The sequence below is a fragment of the Procambarus clarkii genome, chromosome 31, assembly GCF_040958095.1.
Source record: "Procambarus clarkii isolate CNS0578487 chromosome 31, FALCON_Pclarkii_2.0, whole genome shotgun sequence".
Taxonomy (NCBI): Eukaryota; Metazoa; Arthropoda; class Malacostraca; order Decapoda; family Cambaridae; genus Procambarus; species Procambarus clarkii.
This window is the reverse complement of record NC_091180.1, coordinates 12128748-12146568: the sequence shown is the minus strand read 5'-3', so window position 1 is coordinate 12146568 and position 17821 is coordinate 12128748. Positions and strand designations below refer to the sequence as shown.

The 17821-nt window shown below is 49.1% G+C and overlaps 1 protein-coding gene across 1 annotated transcript in view; it reads left to right on the top strand.

Moving 5' to 3' along the window:
- LOC123758617 (sister chromatid cohesion protein DCC1) overlaps positions 1 to 17821 on the top strand; it is a 44225-nt gene that overhangs the window by 18317 nt on the left and 8087 nt on the right. The window contains exons 8-9 of the mRNA XM_045743073.2: positions 4551 to 4676; positions 15453 to 15630. Coding sequence (XP_045599029.2) covers positions 4551 to 4676; positions 15453 to 15630 — 304 coding nt within the window. The remainder of the gene's footprint in view (positions 1 to 4550; positions 4677 to 15452; positions 15631 to 17821) is intronic.

Sequence of the window (17821 nt, the reverse complement as noted above, 5' to 3'; positions counted from 1 at the left end):
GGTTTTGCCTCTTCAGGGGTTTTTCTGCTGTTGGGCGGCGTTTTTTCGCCCTTCCAGTCTGCTAGCTTCCCACATTTGCTGGCGTGTTTTTGTGTATTAAGCGTCAGTCACAGCCCCTGCTGGCGGCCATTTTCGTCTGCCGGTTTCCCGGCGTGGCCACCAGGGCGGCGTTGCGGTTTGTTTACATGCGTCTGGGTGTGCGAGCGAGCGTCTCTGGTGAGTTTTCAAAAAATGTTCAAGGTTTTTGTTCTCCTGTTGTCGTTTCTTTGTTTTTCTGGTGTTTTCTTGCCGTTGCCTGTACCTCTGGGAACGTTTGGGTGTTGATTTTGGGTCTGAGCCTATGGGTTTAGGCTCAGTGCCCCTGGCTGGTATGCTTGCTCCCACACCTTGCCCCTCGGTTTTCGGTCTGTTGGGACCGTTTTCCCAGGGCGTTCTGCTGGGGTCTGTGCTTTGCCTTTCAGTGCTGTTCTCCGCCCGCAAATGTGGTGGTTGGGCTCCCCCTGGTTCGATTCTGGGTTCCTTTGGGTTCCTTGGTTTTGTTCTGGAGGTTTCTTCCTCTTGGGCCCCCTTTTGTGGGTTCAGGGGACTTTGTTTCCTCGTGTGACCCGGTTCTGCCTTTTGGGGTTCCAGGGTCTTCCTGGCTTGCAGGCTGAGCTTTTTGGGTCTTGGCACATGTTGTGGTTGTGCTGGGACTTTGTGGTTTTGCTGTCGAGGTGGGCCTTTTGATGCAGTTTTGTGCCTTCTTTGCCTGGCCGGCGTAGTGCGCTCTGCCACTAGTCGGCGGCTTGTGCTTTTACAATATATGTCCTCACCTAGTTGTGCTTGTGGGGGTTGAGCTCTGGCTCCTTGGTCCTGCCTCTCAACCGTCCATCAACAGGTGTATCGGTTCCTGTGCCTCTTGGGCTCTGTCATGTCTACATGTGACATTGTATGGGGGTCAGCCTCGTTACTTGTGTGAGGAGTCGCCACATTACTTCTTAGTGCTTTCCCGTTCCCATTCTGACACTAAAAAAAAAAAAAAAAAAAAAAAATTAATTCTAAATGTGGCTCTTTTGGGTACTCAGTTTCCACCTGTGTCCCCTAGTGCGTGTGCCCCTTGTGTTACATAGCCTGTCCTTATCAACCCTGTCGATTCCCTTGGGTATCTTGTATGTGGTGATCAGGTCTCCCCTCACTTCCTCTTCCAGCGAAGTGTGGTTTCATTCCCGTAGTCTCTCCTCATGACTTCGGTAGTGTACTTTTTCTTTCTGAAGGGGTTCTGTTCCCTTCTCTGTTGACTGGGCGCTGGGGGAGCAGCTTGCTCTGTTGCCTCTCGCTTGGTCCCGCTGTTGGTGGGCGCTTTGGGTTGTCTTCCGGCCTCTGCTGGCGTCGGAGGACGGCTTCTCCCCCTTGGGGGGGGGTTCAGAGCTGGCGGGGTGGGCTTCTTCCCCTGTGCTTCGTCATTTCCTCTTCGTGGGTGCGTGGGGCGTGGTCGATCCGCCCCATCCTTCTGGGCTTCCCGTCTGCTCTTTGCAGTCATGAGCTTTTCCCGTCTGCTCTTTGCAGTCATGAGCTTTTCCAGTCTGCAGTTCTTCTGGACTACTTCAGTCTGCGCCCTGGATCCTCTGCCCTGCTCGGAGGACTGTTGTCTCCTGTTCGGATTCTGTTAGGGCCGGGTGCATGGATGGTGGACCTGGACCTCCAGGTCACTTCTTGGCACGTTCCTCTCCAGTTTTTCTGGGGCTAGCACGGTTGGTAATTACCTATGTGTACTTACCTAAGTGTAGTTACAGGATGAGAGCTACTCTCGTGGTGTCCCGTCTTCCCAGCACTCTTTGTCATATAATGCTTTGATTATAATTGTCATATGTCATAATATGTCTTAATATGATTGTCATATAATGCTTTGGTGGTGGGGCTTCAGGTTTGCTGTTTTTATTGCATTCCCTATTTTGTGAAAGGCACTTTGTATACTCTTTGCATCTTTACCGGATCTTAGTGCCCTGTCTGCGTCTGAGATTCGGTGTCTGGCCTACCTCGACGACTGGCTGGAGTGGGCTCCCAGTCAGTCCGCTTGTCTGCTCGCCAGGGGATGGTTCTTTCCAGATCGCTGGGTTTGGTTTCCTGGTGATCTGGAGGTTTTACCTTCTGTTTCCGTCCCGGGTTCGGACCTGGGCCTTGTTTCAGGCTCTTGGGCCCCTCATTGTCTTCCCTCCAGAAGTGTTACTGCGGCTGTGGTCCCGCCTTTGGCTGTTCAGGAGGGGGTCCCGGGTTGCTCAGCGGTTGCTTGGGCGGTTGTGCGGGAGTTTGCACTTCGGCGTGCTTGTCTGCCCGCGGAGTCGGGTTTGGCTCCGGCGTCGGTTGGTTCCTACGGAGACTCCACTTCCGCCTCTTGCATTCCTTGGGTTCCTCTGGGGATCTGGTGTTGGTGCTGCGTCACCAGCTTTCTCTTTGGGGTTTTCGGGGTTCCGTGCCTTGGCACCTCCCCGAGCCTTCGCTCGATGTGTTCACGGACGGGTCGTCTCTCGGCTGGGGCTTTGTGACCAGTGCTCACCAGGTCGGCCGAGGTTGATGGAGTCTGTCTGTCCGTCGGGCTCACAGCCCGGTTCAGGTGTTCATGGCTGTCTGGTTTGCGCTTCGGAGGGTTTGGGTCACTAGGTACTCTACCATTCAGCTCTGTTTGGACTGTTCTCTGGTGGTTCTTGCCGGAACCACAGGGGGTTTGGTTAACCGTGTGGTTCGTGTCCGGGGTGTGTCCTGCGTCCTGGAGGACAGCTGTCTCGGTTCATTCCTCTTCGTGGGTTGGCCAGTCGTCGCCGATTCGTTTTGTTGGCTCTGTTGGGCTTATGGACTCCTGGCCATGGACGTCTTCGGGTCGGCGTGGTCTAGGCGTCGCCCGTTTTGTGGCGCCCTTCCCACCTGCGAGGACTTCACGGTGGAGGCTTTCGGCAGGCCTGGTCGAGGTGGGGGGTACCTGTACCTCTTCTCCCGGTCCAGCTGTTGCTTCGGGTTCTGGCTCGGTTGCAGCCCATTCCCACGAGAACAGTCCTTATGGTTCCACGGTGGCCGGCCCGGCCTTCTTTTCAGACGCTGCTTGATAGGTGTCCGTACCCGGGGCGTTTTTCCTGAGGCTTCGCCTCTTTCAGCAGGCCGAATCGGTCCTGTCAGTGACTGGTTCGGCCTTCTCTTTGGCTCTTCGCGTCTGGTATTTTGACGCAGGTATCACCGTCTCTATGGTGTTCAGGTGGCTTTGTTGACGGTGTCCCACCTGCGAGCTTCGTCTTGGAGACAGTATGACGTTTATTACGTTTTATCGCGATTTGTTTCCCCTCCGGCCTGCTCATGAGTCGCCTGAGCCATCCTGGTCCTTGTTCAGGGTGCCTTCTTATCTTCCCCTCAGTTTGTGGGAGCCTCTTCGGTTTCAGTTTCCTCCTCTTTGGTACTGGTGGTAGCTTTATTGGTGTGCAGCCTTTCTCTGTCCTGGCGACGGTCGAGACGGCTGCTTTCCGGAGGGGTTCTTGGGGTATTGGTACTTGTTTGGTTTGGCCGGGGGGTGCGTCCTGTGTTGTCCGGTTGTGCTTTTTGCTGTTGCCGGCGTACCGTGCCTGGGGATGCGCTGTGGTTGATCCGGTTCCTTCGTTCCCTGTTTTCAGGGCTCGGGTCTCCCGGGTCGTCCGCAGTGTTTTCCTTCTTCCTGCGGTCTGTCTTTGCGCCCGTGCTGTTCAGACGTTTGCAGCATTTGCTGCTGTGTTGGTGACGTCTCGGGCTCGTTTCGGGCGCAGGGATTTGTGGGTCGCACAGGTTTTTGGCCGCCCATCCATATGTGCGTCTGTTCTTGGGCGTTCTTGTTGCCTTGGGTCGCAGGTTTGCGACCGGTTGTCTTGGCTTTGCGTTGCAGAGTTTGTGGCGGCCGCCTCCCGGGTTAGCCCTTTCTTTTCCTTCTCTTTGGGTATGAAGCTCCAGGGAGCCGTAGGGGCTCCCCACAGAAAACCAGCGTTGAATGTAATGAAACGCCATTTTCTGGGTGAGCCCCGGAGGCTCCCTGGAAACCCTCCCTCCCACCGGTCGGCGGTTTTTTCGCGTTGGTTGAAGCTTAGCTTCCGAACTGGAGCTTGGCAGCCGGCGCGGTAGGTCCGGGGCTCCCCCCTCCCCCTCCCGGGGTGGGGAGGGCTGCGCGGACGATCGGCGCGGCAGTAAAGTGTGATGTTTGCTTGTTTGCTTGTTTGCTTGGGATTGTAGGGAGTTTTCTACCTCTCTGTTCGGTTTTTGTTGTAGTTTCTTACCATGTGGGGTTTGTTTTGTTACGCCTACCTTTCTGGGTGCCTAACCCCGGTCGATGGCAGATAAGGAAAACCCCCAACCATATGGGGTTTTCCAGGGCCATTGCTCCCTGAAACCTCTCTGAAGGGGCCAGGTTCTGGCGCTGGTCCCTGGTAGGTCTGAACTCCTTAGCTAATGTCCCGGTCTAACATAACATACATTAGCCCGATAAGCTCCAGGGAGCCTCCGGGGCTCACCCAGAAAATGGCGTTTCATTACATTCAACGCTGGTTTTTTATAATTTATTACAGGTGATTCATTATACTCGCTGCACGATGACAAAGTGTGTCGTCTCTGTGCTGAAGTTCTGTTAAAGTCGGCAGATAAGTATAACCTCAATGAGTTCCTCAGCATTTGGCAACAGAGTGTGCCTGAAGGTATGTTTTAATGTGGCATCACTGCTCATTCTCTCTAAATCTGATATCTGCAACAGTCAATGCTCTTTGTATGCTATATTCTCTACATTTTATATATACTACTCGTATGTATCAACTTATATTTTCATGCAATACTCTCTGAATCCATGTATTTCCATCCCTTTACAATTATATACACCACAAAATCCCCTATCCATTAACTACCTAACTATATCCTACTACGTCGAGCAGTTTTTGGTCTCGTAGTAGAAATCTTATCTCTTCGGTGGCACCAGCTGGGAAGGATTAGGAGAGCAAACAGCAAACGAAAATAATTAAAGATGCTCAGCACAGTACAGTAGAACCTCGGGATACGAACGTCCCTCTTTACAAGTTTCTCTGGGGGACGGGGCAGTGGAATTCGCCCTTCGTCGGGCATGTTACCTCTGGTCCACACCGCTCATTGAACTACAGGGGCAAGAATGTACGTTGTCTAGGGGTAATCCAAATAAGCCGTTTCTAATGCATTCAACCAGGGTGCCTTATCAGAAGTACCATACACGAATTTTTATTATTATTTCACCCAGTTACTAAATCAATCACGTACATAAAAATTATATATAATATATTTCAATCAGTATCTCAATTATATAATCACAATAAACTGGATGGCAATATAAGCTACTTTAATATAATAAGGCAGCACTCCCGATAATAAGCTCTACTATGGCAATATACAGAAACAACACAACAGACACTTAACCAAAATTAGTTGACTCCATACCCGCTAACAGCTAACTAAACTTCCAAGTGACAGAGCGTCCAGCTCTATCCCTCCACAAACATGACGAGTGGCAAATTTATAATAAATTATCTTACTTAAATGAGCAACATAACTGTGCTAAGGCAAACATAAGAACAACTTAAATATAAATGGTAATGTTGAAATAAATTAACATGTCGTGCCAGGGCTCGGGGTTCCTTTGGTCATCATCAGCCAGTAGTGCCAGATTCGGGGCCAACCCCTCCTACGGAGCCGTCGGTCGGGTTCTCGTAAGGGTCGTCGGCCTTTTTGCAATTCTTCCAGTTGATGGGGCGATGAGGGGAAGGCTCGCATTGTTTGTTCTCGGTTGGTCCCATAATTCGTGGGCGTTTCAGGTCATTTCCTCCGGTCTGTGGTGGCATTGGGTGGCTTCTCCTTTGGGGGGTACGGGGCTTGTAGGGTAGGCCTCCTTCCCTGCACTGTCAGGTCATCCTGGAGTGGGTACGCTTGGGAGTGGTCAAAACAATGGGTTGTCCCTCAGGTGGGTTTCCCATCTGTTTCCAGTTCCGAAACGGGACTGTGGAGCTCTAAAGTTCATTCTGGACTTGGCCTGTCTGAACCCCTGGGTTTTTACCCCTTCTTTCGGATAACGACTCTGTCCCAAGTTCAACTGCTTTAGGAGCCGGGCACTTGGATGGTGTCCCTGGACCTCCGGGATGCGTATTGGCACGTTCCGATTCATTCGGGGTTCAGAGACTGGCTCGGTTTTGTCATGGGGCAGCAAGCTTACCGCTTCCATTGCCTTCCATTCGGCTTGAATCTAGCACCTCGCATTTTTGCAGGCCTTACTCGGGTTGTGGTGACCTGTTTGTGTCTCTTAGGGGTCTGGGTTCTGGCTTACCTCGATGACTGGCTGGTCTGGGCTTTTAGCCGGTCCGCGTGTCTGCTCACCAGGGGATTTGGTTCTTTCCCAGCTTGCCGGGTTCTGGTTCTTGGTGAACTGGAGGAAGTCCCATTTGGTTCCCTTTCAGGTTCAGACTTGGCTGGATCTTGTGTGGGACTCTCGGACCACTTCCTTGTCTCTCCCTCCTGCAGCGCTGCTGCGGCTGCGGTCCCACCTTTGGCTGTTTTGAGGGGACAGCCGGTCACTCGTCGGTTGTTCTAGCAGCTGTGCGGGAGGCTGAACTTTGCCGTACTGGTCTACCCATCAGGTCAGATCGTGCTTCGGCAGCTGTTCTGACGACATCCCTTCTGCCACTCTTGCAATTGCTGAGTTCGGATCTCGAGAGCCTTGCATCAGCTGCTGCATCATCACCTTCCTCTTCGGGTTGTTCACGGTTCTGACCCGTGGTGCCTACCCGTGCCCTCACTCAATGTGTTCATAGATGCACCGTTTCTCGGCTGGGGCTTTGTGACCAGTGCTCACCAGGCTGACCAGGAGTCGGTTGGGTCCATCCTTCCGACGGGCCCACAGCACGGTGCCGGAGTTCGCAGTGGTGTGGCTTTCACTTCAGAGGGTTCGCGTTGCTCGCGGATCGACAATCTGGCACCATTCGGACTGCTCCCCAGTGGTTCATTGTCTGAACCACGGGGTTTCAATATGGTCCTTGGCTCTTTAGGGCTGGTCGCTTCGGATGACTTGTCTGCTGAGTTCTCGGGTTTTGGCTCTCCTGGCGGTTCATATCCAGGTGGTTTCCAACATCCTGATAGACGGCCTGTCCCAGTTCATTTCCCTGTCTACAAAATGGACGGTCTATGCCGACTCATTCCGATGGCTCTACCAGACGTTTGAGCGCCCAGAGGTGGATCTATTTGCATTGGTCTGGTCGAGTCGTCTTACTGTGTATGTGGCACCGTTTCTCGACTACAAGACCGTCAGGATTGATGCCTTTTGGCTGGACTGGTCGAGGTGGGGTTACCTGTACCTCTTCCCCCTGGTTCGGTTCTTGCTTCAGGTCCTGGCTCGCTTGGAAACTAACCAGGGGAGGGTAGTTCTGTTGGCCGGCCCAACCTTGGTTTCAGGTATTGCTTGCTCGGTGTCCGAACTCAAGAGTCTTCCTGAGGTTCCGCCTCTTTCAGCAGATCGGTCCAGCCCAGTACGTGGCTGGTTCAATCTTCTCCAATCTTCGCATCCGGTCTTTTTGACATGGGTTTGTAACGGGGGGTGGGGGAAATAGAATGACGAATAAGTAAGAAGTGAGTAGGAGAAATAGAAGAGGTAGAAAGGTAGATGAAGAAATGTAGATAGTAGAAGACGAAGAGTAGGTAGTAGCAAAAGAAATGGATAGTAGAAGAAGAAATAGGAAATGCTGCCACCATCCATTCATGATCATTACATACAAGACAAGGAATGGAACTTGTCTGTATTACAATATTCTCAAAAGATGTCATTACTATGTATCAACTCCAAACATGTACTCATTAATATCATGAAACCAGTAATCACAGAGGCTTTCTCACCTCAACTCAAAGCTCTAGGGAACAAAGTTAAAGACAATTTAAAATAATAAATTCATAATTATATTTCATATGAAGTATCATACTTTAAGCAATTCAAATGTTCAAGAAATATGCAAAGTGAGTCATCAGCCAAGAATTTGAGAACCCTACAACTGACTGCCCCTGATCATCACACAACATATGTAAACATGACCAAGTCACCTTAATGTTCAACTCACCAAGTGTCTGCCTATAGCGGGATAGAGGGGGGGGGGGGGAGTCTGCAGCTGCCAGGCAGCGTCACCCCCGTCCGACCGACAGCCTGTCTCGGCTGTTGTCCTCCTCTGCTCTACTGCCTGGTCTATCTGTTAATGCTCTGTCCCTATGCTCTGTTCTCCGAGTATATATTGGGGGAACCTAGTAACTAACTCCGCCCACAAGTAGATAACCTCCGGCTCTCTACCAAGCCACTCCTTAAACGTCAGCATGTTTGAAGGCTACCAGGCTCCAATTATAAGATTAGCAGAAGCAGGTGAAATTCGCATGATCTGACCTCAGGTCAACTTGAGGTCATTAACGCTTAGAGGTGTGAGACTCAGGCCGACAACCTGGCGCCTTCTCAAATCCCTGTCTGTGACTCCTGAATCTCTATGTATTAAATAAAACTAAACCAAACACTTTTACATCTCCCCTTCTCCCCGAAATAAAGTTTTTGCAACACTGCTAAAGCAAGCTAGCTGTGTGCGACAACTTTATTAACGAAAAAAAATACATTCTAGCTAAACAAATATACATCATCCTACTCTAAAAATATGAAATATATAGACAGACGTCCATTGTCTCTGGCTGGGCTACGTCACTGCTTGGTCTTGTAGATAGTCCTGTACCACATTTCTTCAACACAACTGTCTCCGTCGCTTCTCCGTCGTTAACACACAACAGCCCTTGGTCAACCAGGAAGCCCTTACTTCTTGTACTGCGCACAGGACCGTGGAATTCAGTTGTCCCAGCTGATCTGTAATTGGCCCTACGTCAGTCACCATGAGAGACGTATAATGGGGTTCTTCACAGCTATAGGGACTACAAGTTTCGAGACCTCCATATAGTTGCCACCGTAGAAATCCCATCCTACTTCTTTCCTCCCTGTTGCTCCATTACACCTCCTTCAGAGAGCCACTTCTGACAGCCACATCAAGTCCGCACGACACAGGAAGAATCACTCAACAGAGCAACATGCTTGCAGGAGGGGCGGCCAGTTAAGGCAAACGATCCTGTCTTGCAATTACGCTCCCTGCAATGATGCTGACACCAGCAAGGGACACTAGGCATCGTGTCTCACTCAGCTTGGTCTTATCTTCTCCTCCTCTTCTCTCGTCTTTCTTCTTTCTTCTCTCTTCTTTCTTCTTCTCTCTTCTCTCTTCCTCCTCCCATGGGTCTTTGACAAGCGACCTGGGGTCCATTAGGGTTCGTCCGTCCTGGGGTCCATCCTGGGTAGACCGATGTTGGTGGGACAGACTGGAGTCGTTGTTGCTCCTCTTCCATATTTACTGGGTCATCTGGGGTCGTCTGCAGAACGACCTGGGGTCCACTGGGGGTCCGTCCGTCTTGGGGTCCACTGGGGTCCGTCCGTCCTGGGGTCCACTGGGTAGACCATTTTAACCGACCGAGAGGGCTGTATCTCGGGAGTCCCCTGGGGTGATGGTGGTGGAGCCATGACATCCAGGTAGGGGGCTGGTCGTCGAGGTGATGATAAACGCCCGTGAGTGTGGTACACAGCAGCCGTCTCCCTCTTCTGTATGTGCGCCTCGCCTCTCTTCTGGCTCCAACCTGTGAATGAACATAAGGCAACAATACCCGTGTTCCAACTTGTTGTGTGACCCAGTAGTTTGTATAGGGTTCACACAGTCCATTATAACGCTCTCCTCCTGGCAACGACTACACTTAAATTTTAAAATAATCCAATTAACACTGAATGATACTGACTTGGTGGAACATAAGACAGTACTAGAGTAAAGTTAGGGAAGAGAGAATAAGGTCGTCACTACTTTTAACTTGTCACCTAAAACAACCTCGACAAAAAAAATCTATACTAATAGACAAAATACTAGCCTAACTTAACTGTACCGTTCTTAATCTTAAGTACTTAAACAGCCGTTACTCCCACCCTTAACCTACAGCCACCTACGTGACCCAGAGTGTTTCCCTCGCTTCTCCGCGGGTTAACAACCCCAAACTTTTACCACCCCTGTGACCAGACTATCTAACGTCGAGCGTCCTCAACGTGAAGTCTACTGACATACTAAGCTTCCCCCTAGTATGCTGTACAATACCAGTACACCTCGGGTTATTGCGCTCAAATGGAGTAAAACAGTTGATCGCAATAATCTGAGCAGAACCACCACTTAAAACTACTTAAGAACTACACCTGCCACTCCCCAACTGACCTGGAGACCAACGGAGGCTGGGTGTCCCCCTGGGACATGCGGTCACCTGTCACACTCAGCTGACCTGCACTACCACCAACCGCTAAGTTCCCAAATTGCCAAATATTATCACTAACATAAATCACTACACTCGCAAGTTCTGGTGAACATTATCTGAACTTCACAAAACTCCCAAAATCACTAGAACACAACACCAGAGAATCACTATCTCCTAACCTGAAAAAAAAACTCGCAAAATCGCGAATATTAAACACCTGTCAAGATCTCCCTGATAGCGCCTGAGCAGCAAAAGGACACGTGGGACTGAACAATGTTAAATGAACACTAGCTCCACACACATTGTTCAACACCGCTGCCAGCATTGTAAAGGGGGGGGGGGGTGGGGGAAATAGAATGACGAGTAAGTAGGAAGTGAGTAGGAGAAGTAGAAAAGGTAGAAGGGTAGATAGTAGAAATAGAAAAGTAGATAGAAGTAGAAGAAGAAATGCTGCCACCATCCATTCAAGACCATTACATACAAGACAAGGAATGGAACTTGTCTGTATCACAATATTCACAAAAGATGTTATCAAGAGGTCATTATTAGTCTGTTCCAACTGTATCATGTACTCATTAAAATCATGAACCAATAACCACAGAGGCTTTCTCACCTCAACTCAAAAACTCTAGGGAACCAAGTTAAAGACAATTTAAATAATAAATTCAATTATATTTCACATGATAACTATCATAATTTAAGCAATTCAAATGTTCCAGTTTAATATGCAAAGTGAGTCATCATCCAAGAATTTGAGAACCCTACAACTGACTGCCCCTGATCATCACACAACATATGTAAACACGACCAAGTCACCTTAATGTTCAACTCACCAAGTGTCTGCCTATAGCGGGATTGAGGGGGGGGGGGGGGGAGTCTGCAGCTGTCAGGCAGCGTCACCCCCGTCCGACCGACAGCCTGTCTCGGCTGTTGTCCTCCTCTGCTCTACTGCCTGGTCTATCTGTTAATGCTCTGTCCCTATGCTCTGCTCTCCGAATATATATTGGGGAACCTAGTAACTAACTCCGCCCACAAGTAGATAGCCTCCGGCTCTCTACCAAGCCACTCCTTAAATGTCGGCATGTTTGAAGGCTACCAGGCTCCAATTATGAGATTAGCAGAAGCAGGTGAAATTCGCATGATCCTGACCTCAGGTCAACTTGAGGTCATTAACGCTTAGAGGTGTGAGACTCAGGCCAACAACCTGGCGCCTTCTCAAATCCCTGTCTGTGACTCCTGAATCTCTATGTATTAAATGACCTTCCCAACCATGTTAAAGACTACCTCTCTCAACCAGTTTAAGATAAAAACGAAGCTATACCTAATAAATTCCCTGTAACCTACCTTACCCCTCTATTGTCAACCAATGTCTTTTTTTTTTAAAGAGCGCTGTTTGTCGACAGAATTGTATTTGTGCTGCTTTTTCAGCTATGTTTTCATTCCATGTTTTCATTTTACTCTTTATGCTCAATTAGTATTAAGCTTTAGTCATTTAAGTTTTTCATGCCCGAAACGCTTTGCGTAATAGTGGCTTTAGGCATTGTATATACTAGCCCTATCTATAAATCCATCATTCTTTGTAAAATCTCTTGTATGTATGTACCTTACCTAAATAAACATTTGATTTGATTTGATTTGATTTGAAATAAAATTAAACCAAACACTTTTACAGTGTTACAGGTTTATCATCACTTGTATGGTGATCAGGTGGCTTCATTGATGGTGTCCCTCCTGAGGGTTTCGTCTTGGCGGCAGTATGAAGTTTCCTGGCGGTCCTTTCGTCATTTTTTGTCTCTTCGTAGGTTGTCTTCAATTTCTGATCGAGATGTTTTGTCCTTTCTCTCTTGGTTGTTTCAGGACCGTCATCTTATGCCGAATACTGTCGCTTCGTATAGTGCGCTGCTGATGGAGCCTCTTCTGATTGCGTTTGGGGTGGATGTCACTTCTGCTCTGTTCCGCAAGCTTTCTCGGGCGTTGTTTCACCTCCGGCCTGCTCATGCGCTGCCTGAGCCACCCTGGTCATTGGACTGGGTGCTCTCGTTTCTCCTTTCTCCTCGGTTTGTAGTGGCCACTTCAGTTCTAAGGCTCTTTCTTGTTGGCATTGGCCTCTGGCGATCGGATTGGGGAGTGTCAAGCTCTCCTCTGGCACAGGGGTTTCTGCTCTTTTGGTTCTTGTGGTCGGTTTGTTCGTTTATAGCCGTCTCCTTCTTTTCTGGCAAAGAATGAGACTGCTGCTTTTCGGAGGGATCCTTGGGTTGTTGATACTTGGTTGGTTCGGCCGGGGGTGCATCATGTTTGGGTCTGGCTGTGGCTCTTCGCCATTACTTTCTTGTCACTGCCTCCATGGCAGGGGATGCGCTTTGGGTTGACCCGGTTTCCCTTCTTCCCTGTTCCAGGGCGCAAGTCTCTCAGGTCATCCTCAGGATTATTCGGTCCAGCCAGCCTGTGGTCTATTGCCCCATGCCCATGACGTTCATAAGTTTGCGGCTTTGGCTGCTGTTTTTGGTAATATGTCCTGGGTTGACATTCGGGCACAGGGTTTTTGGTGGTCGAACAGTGTCCTGGTCGCATTGTACCTCGTTACTGTTCCTGGCTCTTCTCGAGCATGTGTAGCCTTGCATCGAAGGTTGCAGCCAGTTGTCGCGACTTCGAGTTGAAGAACGAGTGACAGCCGACTCCTGGGAGAGTGCCTCAGGGTGTTGGGGCTTTAGTTAGTTAGCTCCTGGGAGCCAAAGGGGCTCTCCACAGAAAACCAGTGTTGAATATAATGAAATGCCATTTTCTGGGTGAGACACAGAGGCTTCCCTGGCATCCTTCCCTCCCTCCTAGATTATTCGGAGTTCCGTGAATTGGCACCTCCCCTTGGTGGTTCCTTGTCTGAACCGCAGGAGGTCTCTTCTGTCCTTGGCTTTTTGGGGCTGGTTGCTTTGAGTGACTCGTCTGCTGGATTCTGGGGGTTTAGCTCTGCATGCAATTCACATCCAGGGAGTGTCCAACATCCTGGCAAACGGTCTGTCACGAATCATTTCCCTGTCCACAGAATGGACGGTTGATGCTGACTCCTTCAGTTTGCTCTGCCAGATGTATGGACCTCCACCGGTGGACGGTGTCAGCGTGGTCCCGGCATCTCCCATTATATGTGGCACCCTTCCCCTGACTGTGGTGACTGTCAGGGTGGACACTTTTCAGCAGGACTGGTCGAGGTGGGGTTACTTGAACAGTACCTCTTCCCCCTGGTCCAGCTGGTGCTTCGGGTTCTGGCTTGGTTGGAGTCGTCCTTGTGGGCCCATTGGTGGCTGGCCCAGCCTTGGTTTCGGCCACTGATTGCTCAGTGTCCGAACTGGGGGATTTTCCACAGCTCTACTTCTTCGGGCAGCTCGAGCCAATCCATTATGTGGTTAGTTTGATCTTTTCCTCCACTCTTCGCTTCTGGTCCTTTGGACACAGGTGTATCACCTCTTGTTTGGTGATCAGGTGGCTTCATTGAAGGTGTCCCACCTGTGGTTTTCATCTTGTCGACAGTATGGAGTCTCTTGGCATTCTTTTTGCCTTTTCCTCTCTCTTCATAGGTTGTCTTCTCTTTCTGTTTGGGTTGTCTTGTCCTTTCTTTCTTGGCTCTTTCAGGACTGTCTTCTTATGCGTATTACTATTGTCTCTTATCGTGCGGTGCTGGCGGGGCCACTCCAGCTTGTGTTCGGGGTGGATGTCCCTTCCACCACGTTCCGTAAGCTTTCTCGTGCTTTGTTTTGCCACTGGCCTTCTCATGCACCGCCTGAGCCGTCCTGGTCCTTGGACCGGATGCTCTCTTTTCTTTCTTCTTGGTTTGTGATGGCCCCTTCGGTTCATGATTGCTTTCAGAAGGCTTTGCTTTTGTTGGCATTGGCCTCTGGGGGTCAAGTCTGTGGGCTTCCTGCTCTTCTCTGGTGCAGAGGTCTCTGCTTTTTCGGTCCTGATGGACGTTTTGTTCAGTTGCAGCAGTCTCCTTTTCTGACGCATAACTTGAAGGCGGGCTTCCAGAGAGGCCCTTGAGTTATTGATGCTTGGTTGGTCAGACCGGGGGTGCATCATGTGTTGTGTCCGGTTGCAGCTTTATGCCGTTACCTGCGCACCTTGGCTTCTGTGGCTGTGAACACGCTTTGGGTAGGTTACTCCGATTCCCCTCGTTCCCGGTTCCAGGACTCGGGTCTCTCAGATTATTCGCAGTGTTCTTAAGTCTAGCCTGCCATTTGGGCACAGGGGTTTTGGAGATCGACCAGAATCCTGGCCACCCATTATTTGGTGAATGTTCCTGGTCTCAGTTGTTCATGTGTTACCTTGGGTCACAGGTTGCAGCCAGTCTCATCTTCGTGTTGAGGCATGCTGTGCGACCGCCTTCCAGGTAAGTTCCCTTTTTACTTATCTTTGCTTATGTAGCTCCAGAGAGCCAAAGGGGCTTCCCACAGAAAACCATAGTTGAATGTAATGAAACTCCATTTTCTGTGTGAGGTCCGGAGGTTCCCTGGCACCCTTAATCTCTACGATCAGCGGTTTTGTTTTTGATGCTCAGGCTTCAAACTGAGGGGAGAGTAGCCGGCGCAAGGGTCTGGGGCTACCCCCCTTCTGATCCTGGGGAGGGGAGGGCTGCACGGACAAGCGGCGTGGCGGAGGTGAATGACGTTTGCTTGTTTCCTTTGTTTTCTTTTGGGGAGTTCTGTTTCTTTGTTCGGTCTTGGGTTTTTTGCCATTTGCTACCATGTGGGTTTTGTTTTGAGATGCCTACCTTTCTGGGTGCTTTACCTTGGTAGATAGCAGATGAAATAACCCCCAAATACAAGGGGTTTTCCTAGGGCCATTGCTCCCTTTGCCTCTCTGAGGAGGGCCATGTTCTGGTTAGTGGTCCCCAGTAGGCAGAACTGCATTGACCCAAAAGCCCCAGATAAATATTGTGTATATCAGTCCAATAGCTCCAGGGAGCCTCCGGTGCTCACCCAGAAAATGGTGTTTCATTACATTCATCACTGGGTTTTTTATTTATTTATTTATCATTTATATAAAAAACGTACATTGGGTTTGTGAGAGTACATAACATTGTTGTTTTATTTTTTTGCGCCTGAAGCCAAGATGGATCTTTACAGGCCTAACAACAAACGTGAGCCAACTTGAAGGTATAGCACTAGTGGACCGTTCCTTGTCTGCAGACACCATCTCCTATTTCCCAGTCACCAGTCTTCCACAGGGCATCCAAGAGAGGTTTAACTGTCTATTTGAAACCAGAGAAAAATGGACTCTGGACGAAATTCGACCTTATGTTGAGTAAGTTTTGTTGAATTTGTCTTTTGTGTCAAATTATCTTATTATTCAATGATTATAATGTAGTATATAATGAATCTTTGTTTATTTAAAACAGACTTAAAACATTTACAAAAAATACAGCATTGAATGTAATGAAATTCCTCTTTCTGGATGGGGCCCCAGAGGTTTCCTGAAGCTATCTCACTGAGATTACTCCCAGCTACTAGGTTACATCAGTCACAGTTCTGTTTGGCCTACCATGAACCAGAGCCAGAGGCACCGAGAGTGGATGACACTCCGTCACCCCACCAGGAAAGCATCCAGAAAGTCAACGTACGAATACAGACCACTGCTGGGTTCAAGAGAATTGAAGCTCAAATTGCTAAATAAACTCCCCAAACAATGTAAGCAAATGATCGACACACTCAAACTAGTTTGAATTCGTTAGCACTAATCACCCACCACCAGGGGATCCGGAACTCCAGGTCCTCGGTTAGTTCTGGAGCGGATATGAAAACCCACAACCACCCACCGATAATCCTGGTATGGAGAGAGGGAGACAGGGAGCCACCTGGGTTCATCCAGAAAGAGGCTTCGAACAAGGGACCAAGGAGGCAGAATCAACCCACAACGCATCCAACGAGGCAGAACTGATGGCACGAAGGTAGTGTTGAAAAGCTGCCATCGGATAAAAGAAATGATGCACCTCCTGCCGAACCAACCAAAGGACCCTTCCAGCTGACTCATTCTTTCCCAGAAAAGTAGAATGCAAATGAATGAAATGCACACGAGAGCCAAAAGAACAGAAACCCCACCTCCTGAGTAGAGAATGAAGCTTCCCAATCTGGAGGTGAGAGCCAACAGAAAAACTGCCTTTAACCATTAAACTGCGCCACACGTCATATGACGTGTTGCGGAACCCCATGACGGATACACGTGGTTTACCTCACCTTCATCAAGGCTCTTGTAAACAGACGCCATTTTTTTTTTAAATTGTGGGCAACATTCCCGGGTGTTAGGACCTCAGTACAGTGGTACCTCGGATTACGAGCGCCCCTGGTTATGAGTATTTCGGGTTACGAGTAGGATTTGCTTGGAAAATTTGTATCGGGATACGCGCGTGTTGATAAGCGTACTGGCCGACCTAGCGCGTGGTAGCACGGCGATTGCCCCTCAGTTTACCAGTGCCTCGTGTCCAGTGACTATCCCGCCTCAATTCTTCACCAGGATTTACAGTGTTTTGTTGGATATTTGGCCATTTGAGCATAAAAGTTATTATATATCTCGCAAAGGGTCCCAAGAAAGCTAGTGGTAAGGTTCAACCTAAGAAAATAGATATGAGTAGAGGCAGTAGTGGCTGTCCCTTCCTCATTAAGAAAATGTGTGAAGTATGGGAAGAACTGCAAAGTTTTGTTGAAAAAACTCGCCCAGATAAAGCTGTAGCAGACCGTTGCATTGACCTTTTAAATGACAATGTGATGTCTTACTACAGACATGTGTTAAAATGTAGGGAAAAACAGGTGTCTTTAGACAGATTCTTAGTAAGACAAGCAAGCAGTGAGCCACAACCAGGTCCTAGTGGTATGCAGACAAAATGTGCCAGAGTGCACACCAGAGAAGTCCTCACTGCCTGATGTTATAAAGGGAGGGGACTCCCCTTTCAAACAATAACCTCTCTCCTCCTCCCCCTCCTCACCATCTTCCATACGCCAACAGCAGTCATCAGCAAGGGTAAGTAATAACTTGAACATAGTTTTGTAGTGTAGATTTTGATGAATTAGGTATAAAATTTAGTTTGAAGTGAGGTTTTTGGGTAGTCGGGAACAGATTAATTCATTTCCCATTATTTCTTATGGGAAAAGTAGCTTCGGTTTACGAGTTTTCGGGTTACGAGCCGTCTCCAGGAACGGATTAAATTCTCAAACCGAGGTACCCCTGTACTGAGTGAGCCACCAAGGCTGGCGCACGTAGCATGAGCTCACAGCACTGCTGACCAGCTTGTGACCGCAGCATCACCTAAAAATGTCAAAATATATAAGTACAAGCTACTATTTAGCAATGATAGTATTACAGAAGACCCCTGACTGTTATAAAAATGTCCAGGATTCTGATAATAGCAGGATTGTTGTGATAATTAGTGCTGTAGCGGGAGGAGTAATCTTGGTGGGGAGGGAGGTAGCGTTATCTGCCGACTCTGTGTGACCACCTTTTA